Genomic DNA, 10,851 nt, shown 5'->3' with positions numbered 1-10,851 from the left:
TGCACAGCGGGGCTCGTAGTCCACCTAAAATGGCTGCTACCACGGTAAAACTCACCTTAAATCACCTTAAATCCAAAAAAAAGGGGGTTGCTTTGAAATAAGGCCCCACAGAATACTGAGCATGTGACACTGGTGTAAACAGATTATTTATCTAACTTCATTTAAGACTGACTTAAAGTGACAGTTTTGCTTTGCAAATTATTATATCAAAGTCCGTGTTAAAAAAAGTGTCTATGATAAGTGTGATATAACTTCAATAGCTAAAACCAGTCTCAGTATCAATTCAGTCAAGGTGCAGAACAACAGTTAACAGCATTAACAGTCTGACAGAAGATCATACAGTGATCAAACTGCAGTTAAAAGCACAGGTCACAGTAGTCGCTAATCTGCCTTGGTCTCGGCAGCAGGGGGCGCTGCAGCTGAAGATACCAGTCTGGCAGCTTCATCCTGGGGCTCCACTGGCCCCTCCCCGCCTCCTTCCTCCTCATCCTCCTTCTCCAGGCCCATTGGAGGCTGTCTTTGTGCCACAGTGTGCCTGGAGCGAGCCCTGTGCCTCCGAGGGTGGAGGAAGAGCGCAGGGTCCGGCATCGCCGTGGGCTCTGCAGGGCCCATCACTTTCTCTATGGGAACACACTCCCGTGCACGCTCCACTCTCGAAGATGCCCTTGCACTCTTACGTTTGGGTTTAACCACAGGAGAGGAAGGTGAGGCTCCTGACGGCATCTGTGGAGAAACAGAGTTCTGCTCGGCACCATACTGGGCCCCCTGACTGTTGGCTCTGGCGAGGAGTGCCTGCCTCTGCTGCATCCGCTGGTGGTGCAGTTTCTGCCTGGCAGCGTGCAGTTGGAAGGAGAGGTATGCTGCTGCCTCGGTTTGTTTCTGCAGCTCCGTGTTAAGGATGGTTGAACAGTGGCTGCGGCGTTTGAGCTCCTCCAGGAAATGGCGCTCCTTTTCCTTGAGATTGGCTCTGAGGGCTCCCACCAAAGCTCCTTTGTGAGTCAGCTCCTTACGAAGCTCTCCTAAGGTGCATTCCCGCTCGGCCAGATGGTTTTCCATGTGACGACAGCTAGCCTCCAGGATCTCCTCTTCCTCCTGTAGCTCTGACACAGAGATGGACCACAAGTGTTAATTATAAACACAGTGTTACAGGTTAAAAATCAGATCATGAACCTCTTTATAATCAAATTCAGCTGACTTCATTCCCTTTCTATAGTGAACACTATCATTTAAATAAGTCTGCTAAGACGATAAGCAGGCTCTTACTGTGACTCGTTCAAATCAAAGTAAGATCCACAGTCACGCCAGATACATTTTATGGTGTTCATTAAACAAAAGAATAACAAAAAACTTAAATTTCCATAAAGTGACAAAATTAGATTAGACCAAACTATATAAGACGGTTAACAGAAAACATTCAAGCCATTCAAGGTATCTTAAGATTTTTTTGAGTCCTTTACTGCTGGTTATGCTGCACCACAGGTACATGACACACTGCACGTAAAGCTAGTCCTTGCAATCTGATATACCCTCACATCAAAACAGTCCACTTCTATAATATCAGCTCGTGCTGATTCAGGCATTGTTCCCAAGAGATCATAACACTACTCCTTGAGGCCCCCCTCTCCACATGAACTTCAACCTCTCTGCCAAGGTCAGGCTTAATGCAGTATACTGCTTATTGTTTTTTTTTTTTGCTTCTGTAGACAACCTCTGTGCTCTTTCATTCCAGTAAAATTCCCCAGAGGAGAGCGATGAAAAGTCAGTGCAGCAAACTGAGGGCTGACTGAGCTGGAGGAGAAGAGATTACATCCACAGAGGCCGGCACTGATGCCGCTGTCCATAGAAACATGTCAGGTTAGCTGGGCAGGAGAATCCCAAAATGTAAAGGGAGGTTTGAAGAGTACTGGAGGTGAAACTTTAAAGCCTAGAATCTATGTTAGGTTTAAATATAATCAGTGCTTCATATGTTAAACGATAAAACCTTTGGGTCTGAGGTTGAATCTACTAATAATATTACTCTTAAGTGCTTTTCCATCTGTGATTTTCTTCTTCTAGTATCCCTTTCCTTCCTTCTATTTCCTCAATCCTCATCTTCCAGGATTGATCCTCCGAGGACCGATCAGTCTCAGGTTTTCTGTCGCCCATCACCACACCCAGGTTGAGCTCATATGCTAACTATAGCCCACAATACCTAATGTGATCTTCATATCCTTCCATACCTCTCTCTAATACCCCTCCTCTCCCCTCCTCCATGTCTGCAGCTGACTGCACGCTGCCGCCTTGTCTTTTCCCTTAATCGCTCCCTCTCATTACCTCCATCTCTCTCTCTCTCTCTTTCTCTCTCCTTTCCCTGGCTCTACGTCTCTCTTGTTCTCAGCAATGTCTGTAAGTAGACACCCCCGCTGGGACGACGAGGGAAAAACGAGAGCAGGAGAGGAAAAAGAGGATGGATCAATTTGTCAGGGTGGGAGGAGGAACAGAGGGCTGTGCTGTATTGATGGACCAGGGGATAACCTGTCCTGGTAAAGGAGACGGGGTCTAATGGCTGAGTAATGCAGCCAAGCACGACTTACTCTCTACAACCACATACACACACATTCACACAATCTTTTGACTTCTCGTTTCCTGTCTGTCTCTAATTCGCTGTGACAAAATGGTGCCTATCTCCGCATCCCTGCATCCAGACGCCACAAACGGCCAATGTCAGCTATGAGCCAAATATGTTGAGGCATGCTGTCTCTGCAGCACAGCGAGAGTGTGCAACCCGCATATAGCTGTGATAGAAATTACACATATGTGTATAGATAATAGACACATACAGGGAAACAAAGATGCACTTTAGACCCTGTATATTATATGGAGGCCTGCAGGGTGGGAAGAGGGAGGAGGGTGGCTGACATGGATCTATCCCCTGGGGGATGGGAGGGTTGGAAAGAGGCGCAGAGGGATGCGGATGTAGGTTTATGGTGGACATGTGTCTGTCTTTCTACAAGGAAATACAACAGGAGCAAATACAGCTGGGCACAGACGGACAGCTGGTTCATGACGAAGGTGGGTGAGGAAAAAAAACCAACAGATGAAGGCGGATATTAGCACTGAGAGGATTTTTTTTTCAACAAACCTATTTGGCTTCTGCCTGGAGGGTTCACCTTCAGCTCACTTGTCAACTCTGAAAAACACAGGAGGAAGACACAAGACAAAGAAGCAGTTAGAGAAACAGAAATACAAAATACAAACTGTTAGAGCTTAAGTAGAGATGCTGAGCCGTGCTGAAATGTCTTAATAAAGCTGTAAGCTGACATTTCCTGTTTGCTGTAGCTGGTTAACAAAACAGATGCTTGAGTCACTTTTTCAGCGAGCTCATACATACTTTATGAAGCCTGAATCTGAAACTTTACATCAAAGACTGTGAGACTTGGCCAATAATGTTATACTACTTGTCACAGTGTGGAGAAAAACTTTCTTTACTGTAACCGCATTCTGCCCTGAAATCAATATCTACTTTAAAAACTGGCTGTGCAATCTGTTTCAAGAGGGAATGCAAACCAAACAATTAGGAACAACACCCCCCAAAAAAAGCCGAAAATGCTTGACATAAAGCAACGTAAGCAGAGTTTATCAAAACATCTGATGTAGCTGAATAACCATTTACACTGTGTCGTACCAGATGTCAGACGGATTTAAAACGTTTTTTTTGTTTGTTTTAAATATTCTGCAGATTGATGGATTATAAAGGTGACATGGGTGACACGGTGTTGCTGTGGTTTGCACTGACTAACAGCAAAGAAGGGGTCCTGCTTTAAACCCAGCATGTTCTCCGTGTCTGTGTTGGTTCTCTGCGAGTACTCCAGCAGTCCAAACACATGCAGGTTTATAGGTTAATTGACTCTTGGTTGTCTGTTTCTGTGTGTCTGCTCTGTGATGAACTGGTGACCTGTCCATGGTGTACCCTGCCTTTCACCTCACGCCAGCTACGATTGGTTTCATCCCTGCAAAACCTGATGAGGATAAGTTTCTAGAAAAATGGATGGATGGATGAAGGTGTAAAGGAGGTTTACTTCTGCTGTGTGTCGTATTGTGCAGTTTGTGTTTCTTCTGATTTGTTGTACTAGATTATTTTTATGTCTTGCATTAGTGGACGACCTTTGCATCCATTTGTCTTGTGCCATAAAACCATGGAGAGACAGGCACTGGACACAAAGCAGCTTACCCAGCAGAATAAAACTGCTTTGATCACGATCATGATTGTATGACTTTTAGCATATATTATTTATATATTTTATCAGCATTATTCAGCAGTGTAGGAAGTAGAAATAGGGCTGAATGATGCTACTGTGAGCCAACATGATGAGGATTATCCAAATATCTGACACACTTTTTAGATAGTGGATGGATTATATCTCATGTCAGTGCAATACAGCAACTAATGGCTCGTGTTTTTGAGAAGATAATGGCTCAGACCGGCTATTAGCTGTGCTGGAGTGTCCCTGTTAAAAAATATTTCAGCTTAGAGTCTCTTGACAGGTTTGTGGGGGTCAGACTGTTGGTCCTGTCTGGCCTGTCAGTCATTTCGATGGTAATTCGGGGATGTCTGACTGCAAATACATTTCTACAATCAACTTTCAGCACACACTCAAACACAAATGTGTGTGTGTGGCTCCATTAATTTTTAGAGGAATGTGGCAGATTTGTCCTATTTCAATACCCCACAGCCAGAATATAGGCCATGGATGATGACTAGTTTCATTTTAAATATGTAACTCTCTAATAATACTCACTTAGTGTGATGTTTACTAAAAAATATAAGTAGAAGTTATAGTACTAAAAATAAGGAAACACAAATATGAATATGTTTTGCATTTTGTAATGGAAAAAGATCACTGTGGAGCAGCAGATGTGTTATTCCTAGCCTCTCTTCTCCTCTTGCTCTGCCTGTCACACCCTTCCTCCTTCCCACTGCAGTCAGCATATCACGCCCACCCGTGCAGCTGGCATGAAGAGAGAACAAGGGTAGGGCGATAGACAGATAGGGAGAAAGATAGGAGGGAAGAATGGAAGGACAGGGAGGAGAAGGAGGCGGGAGGACTTGCTGATTACTAGTTAAGTACTGAACTGACTGCCAACGGTGGCAGACTTTCAGAGCTCCTGTTTTCAAGCTATTATCTTTATTCACGAGCGGCAGAAGCACTCGTGAAGTTAATTTAACTGCAGGAATTCAGCTTTAGGAACTATTTCTTGAAACAACCGTCAAACAATGAAAACGAGGAGCTCAGCACATCGCAGCATCCAGAGTGTGTAACGCTTTGTAGGTCAGGCTTATCTCCTACAGCCACACCGAGCATTCAAGGTTTTTGTTTCATGGCTCGACCTTGAATGTTGTAATACAGATATCTTTAAGGACATACACGCACACACACACACCTAATTGATTTCTATGGCACACAATAAACATATTATATCAGAGAAAACGCCCCTCATTTTAAATTGATTTAGCTCGTTGTTCAAGGAGACAAGAGGCGCGAGTGCCGTTATGCTGATGAGGAAACACTGAGAGTTTGGAACAATACAAGAGAGGTCAGCAGTACAAAGGCAGAGCTAATATAGACGGCAACATCGTCAGCTTAACCTTGCAGTAACCTTCCAGGCTCCACATTAGTGAGCTGGCAGCAAACACTTATCACACCTACAAACTGCATTAGCCTATCAGCGTCTAGCCTCACAGCCAACCTCCGCACTCTTCATCACTTCAATTTATATCTGTTGAAAATCATCCAAAAACTGAGAAGGACTGCGAGTTATACAAGCTGTCAAAATGTATAAACATAGCCTGGTAACAGGGAGGATAGCTGTGGCCGCTGCCAAACAGTGATTATAAGGAGGATTTCAGATTTTGTAGATTATTTATAGAAACTGCAATTTGTTTATTGCTGACATTAAACTATTGATCCGTGAATTAGCTCCTCATGTGAAAAAATGACAGCTTCACCTACATTTAGGATCATAATTACATTTTTGAGAGTTTGCACTTTTCCCACGGAGCAACCTCTTTGCCTCTCCGCGGTCAACTTTCACAAAGTTTCCCAGAAAACTGCAGCACTCGAAAAACAACATCTGCTTAGAGGTGAACGTCGAAGGGACAGTGGACAACAACATCAACCCCTGTGCTTAGCCAGACACAGCTCAGTGCTCAGCTTCAGTCGCTTCTATTAAAAGACCACAAACCAAGCCAGAAGTCTCGGTTTAGTCCAAATTAGGACAATTAAAGAAAAGCCTTCTATCTCCTAAATTAAAGACAAAATCTAAACGTATCCATGCATGTATCTTCAGCAGGCTCGACTGACTGTAACGCTGTCTTTACAGGTCTGTCTAAAGTCGATCAGACAGCTGCAGCTGCTTCAAAACACTGACGGTGGAGTACTCACTAAGACCAGAGGAGTTGATCACATCTCTCCACTTCTCAGATCTTCAAACTGACCTCCCAAAGAAGTGAGTTTATAATTTCACTGCTGATTTATAAAGCACGGAATGAAAATATGTGTCTGATCTGCTGCTATATCATAAACCATCCAGACCCTTCAGACAGTCTGGGACCGGTCTGCTTTCTGTCCACAGTGTCCAAACTAAACAAAGAGAAGCAGCATTCAGTTTTTTAATGTGTCACGTATCTGGAAGGACTTCAACTCTGCTCCAGCTCTCTGTATGTATTGTATTTTATCATATAAATCCAACTGAAGTATCTTTTTAGTTTGTCTTTGTGCATCTTTTCTTAATGCCCTCTATGTTGAAATGTTGTTCAAAGGTGCTATATAAATAAACTCGCCTTGCCTTGCACAGTGGAAATCCACGCAGATGCATAGCGGCTATTTGTTCTTACTGAACTTCACTTAAAAACAGACTCAAAAAAACAGGTTTTCACTCTGCCATCATAAGAAGCTTTAAAAGACGCTTGAGCGTGGTGTGATATTATTATTACATATATGCAAATGCAGTCACCACATAAACCTCTGAGGAATGTGGAAATGAAAGGCTTCGTTATAGGCAGATACAAACTAGAGCGCAGAATAATGGCACCATTTATATTTGTGTTGAGTTTGTTGCCACAGAAATGCAGTGAAGCTCTCTGGAGACTTCTTCATTGATTAAATTGATTTTCATGATGGGAAAATGACTGTCTTTCTCAAGGTTTGGCCAAACATTGTCCTGTTTTCTTGGAGCTGACAGTGCACATAAACATAAATTGAATGCCATTAGGATAAAGAAAAAAAAAAGACAAACAATCTGCAAAAAGTGTGATTTGGGCTGTCCTTTGTGCTCACAATGGGAGACCCAGAGGGAGACGAGAGGACGAGTAAACAGTAAGATATACACACACTCTCTTTGTTGGTGTGTTAGTGTCTCTCTCTGTCTGTCTCTCAACACCACACACACACACACACACACACACACACACACTTGCTGTAACCAAGCACAGCTTTATTGACCAGATGTGGTCTTGCAGCTCAGCTACAAAGTGATGGAGGGGGTCGTTTTCTACACAACTGGTCACATTGGCTCCGAGCCATCTCACCCTATCTGTCTCACACATATACGCACACACACACACACACACACACAAACCCTCCCCCCCTGCTCTCCCCACCTATTTGTTAAACACAATCCCATTCATATGGATTACTAAAGCTTTGGGATCTATGGATTAACCATGATGAATATGTTTGCATGTATCTCTCTGAAGATTGTTTGAGCATTGTGCGTTTGTCTTTATACTGATTCAGTCAGATAAGGAGGGCTTCTTCCACACACACCTCTTCCAGGTTAAATATTAATTTTAGGGTAAAGAGCAGGAGCCGGTTAAAGTAAAGATGAGCCTAACATGTAACAATGAGAGTAAAGGATAAGAAACGCCTTCAGGAGATTAATGAAATTAGACAGAACATCACCTCACATGTGTAGTGATACAAACGTGTGTGTGTGTGTGTGTGTGTGTGTGTGTGTGTGTGTGTGCGTGCGTGCTTGATTAAATGGATGGCATATCCATTAGGCCAGAAACAGGAAATGATGTAATCTACAGGAATTGTAGCATGACATCACCATGTAGTCATTCTAGTCTGGCATTGATTGATGCTGCAGACACACGTTAGATGAACAATGGAGCCTGCGTGCATGTGTGGGGTCTTTATTTGTATGAATAAAATAAAAAGGCACAGCAGATTAGAACAACAGCATCTTACGTTTCCCTCCAAAACTGTGAGTCAGATTAGAGTGAAAGCAAGATATAAACATCAAGAATATGTGGGCGCAGGCTCATTAAAAATGAGTTCTTACCAAAAATACATCAAGCCTGTAATTAAAAATATTCTCTCTGTGGGTCAATGAGACGGGTCTGTGCAAATAAATAAGCAGCAAAAAAGAAAAAGCAAGAAGAAGAGGATCAACCAAAGGAATACTTCAGTTAAATATGAGCTCATTAGAGCGTAAATAATTATGAACACAGACCTTCAAACAAAAGATGCTCAACATTATCCGTTTCTGGCTTCCTGAATGTGAGAATCTGCTGCTTTTCTTTGTCATATATGTTTACAAGCAGCCTGAAGACACTGGGCATTTTCCATCATTCTTTAATTACAATTAGAAAATATTTCTAAGACCAAGAGCTCTTTAGTCTTTAGTATTAGTGACATACATCTAGTGTAAACCCTTATTGTGAAGTGGAATAGTAGTTTAAGTAAGTCACCTTCTTCTTGGCCCACTAACACATATGCACACACAGTAACAACAACAGCAGCAGCAGCAGCAGCAGCAGCAGCAGCAGCAGTGTGGTCCTCACCTGAGCATCGTTTCTGCAGGGAGAGGATCTCCAGGTGGAGGCCGTGGAGCAAAGTGAGGTGCTCCTGTCTGAGAAACACCACGCTCCTCTCCACACTCGCTATCTGCCGAGACAGGCTGCTCTCATCACCCATGGCCGAGTCTGGAGAGGCAAGAGAAAGAGGAAACCAGAATGGGATGGGCGATGGGCGAACTTCAGATTACATTGTGAAGCACTTTCTCATACTGTGAACATTGCTTATGTCAGCCACAGTGAGAGGGAAGTGCAAGTTCTTTATTGAGGTCATGTGGGAGGTATTGATGACCAGAGAAATCAACAGAAATGAGAGACACCATGCGTCTCTTCTCTGGATTCAGATCAATAACCATTTATTTCATTTGATATTAAGTCGATGCTTACCTTTAAATTTATGTTAGGTACCAAAATCTAATAAGGGTTATAAAAGCGTCCGATCTGGGCATGCTGGTCTCCAGTGCTGGTCCAAATCCTGTCGGCTGCGGCATGCACCCAAAGACATTTTATCTGAGGCGTGAAAGTGCTTTTCAGCCGCATGTGACGCCGTTTGATTAGAGGCTGGATAGCTGCGTAAAAATGCAAAAGCACCGCCACCATGCATGGCACCGAGCTCCCCCTCTGCTTGCTGCTGCAACATCCGCGTCGATCATCCTTTTTTAAGAGGAGGAAGAAGAAGAAGAGGATGTTTTCAAATGGGTCGATATGAAAGCCCACGAGGAAAGTGCGCAGTCCATTTTTCCTACATGCGCACCTTTTCTTTCCTCGCCCACCGACGGACCGACTGACAGACACATCAAGCTGCCTGCTGCTGAGCAGCCAAACGATGAAAACAACCCACAGTGAGCAGAACACGCGAGAACATCGTACGACGGAGTCAGCGCCACAGCTGATTGGAGGGAGCAGCCCTCCCGATCAGCTGTGCGTCCACTCCGGAGAGGATCAATGCAGAGCGCGTGGGAGCACAAAGACAAACATAAAGGCACAAAATGTGACCAATTAAATCACACCTAATGCAAATGAGTGAGATCAATTATGTTAGAGAGGATTTCAGCACTGTGGAGAGAGACAGGGCCAGGCTGCTGCAGTGCTACTCAACCTGCGGCCCGTGGACCTCAAGGGGACGTCTCATGAGTTCTACTGTCTGAAGTCCTTTGGTAAGGTGGCCCTGAGAGAAAACACATGCAAATAGATGAAATTATGGAAGCCCCAAGCGGTCATACATTCATGTATTTTATTTCTTCTAAAACGAGTTAATTCATTTGTTGTCAACAGATCCTGAGTTATTTATGTCGAAATAACAAATGTTGTTATCGCCTTATTTCAGGATTGTTTTCTGGAAAATTAATAATAATTTTAATTAATTAATTTGAGAAGGATATTATAGTACACTGGTTCTTAAACTGTGGTACGAGTATCACTTTCCTGTAGTGGTGCTTAGAGGAATCTGTGAAACGCATGTAAAACCATTGACAACATTTTGAACTAGATTCAACTAGGGGATCCCTGGAATGTGATTTAAAATAAGTTTTGCATTTCTTGAAATATTTCCAATATCAATATCAGCCTGATACGTAGACATGTTCATTCACATGGTGTGCACATACACCCATGATATGGATACTAAGATACTAGAGAGGAGGTGAAACAGCTCCACATCGGTCTTTCAGCCTTTTATTTCACCAAGCTTGCGCCAACGACTAAAAGTCAGTCCAAGATTTACTCTTGTCCAGTGGCTTCTTGCTCGTTTACTCTCTCCTTTCCGCTTTTGAGCTTCCTCTGTCAACTTCCCCTTCAGTCTTTTCGCCTCTGTTATTATGTCCGTGGAGGCTGCTGAGCGCTTACACAGCTCCGGTTCTAGCACGACACAGGCTCCACTCCCAGTCAGCATATGCCTCGGGCCTGAAATACTCCTCTTCCCGTTTGTCCAAAACGCCTGTGGTACAAACACTCAGCTCAATCCAAGCAGCGCAGTCAACAAACTGAGGTAACATTAGCTAACAGCAGCTACA

At 43.5% G+C, this 10,851-nt stretch overlaps 1 protein-coding gene across 2 annotated transcripts; it reads right to left on the bottom strand.

Annotated features, from left to right (window-relative positions):
* On the bottom strand, nucleotides 1-9,960 carry ccdc92ba (coiled-coil domain containing 92Ba). 2 transcript variants are annotated; one of them, XM_019276354.2, is made up of 5 exons: nucleotides 9,594-9,960; nucleotides 9,227-9,493; nucleotides 8,828-8,968; nucleotides 3,122-3,169; nucleotides 1-1,100 (listed from the first exon to the last, which is right to left on the bottom strand). In XM_019276354.2, the coding sequence occupies exons 3-5, from the start codon at nucleotides 8,958-8,960 to the stop codon at nucleotides 382-384; spliced, it is 900 nt and encodes a 299-aa protein (XP_019131899.1). In that variant the 5' UTR covers nucleotides 8,961-8,968; nucleotides 9,227-9,493; nucleotides 9,594-9,960; the 3' UTR covers nucleotides 1-381. The 2 variants fall into 2 exon arrangements, with proteins under 2 accessions (XP_019131899.1, XP_027136680.1); XM_027280879.1 differs by having other exon boundaries at nucleotides 9,227-9,960.
* Between the last annotated feature and the right edge of the window lie 891 nt (nucleotides 9,961-10,851).

This window comes from Larimichthys crocea, chromosome VII (genome assembly GCF_000972845.2).
Source record: "Larimichthys crocea isolate SSNF chromosome VII, L_crocea_2.0, whole genome shotgun sequence".
NCBI classification, from domain to species: Eukaryota; Metazoa; Chordata; class Actinopteri; family Sciaenidae; genus Larimichthys; species Larimichthys crocea.
Note: the sequence above shows the minus strand (reverse complement) of the source record. Positions and strands in the feature narration are given on the sequence as shown.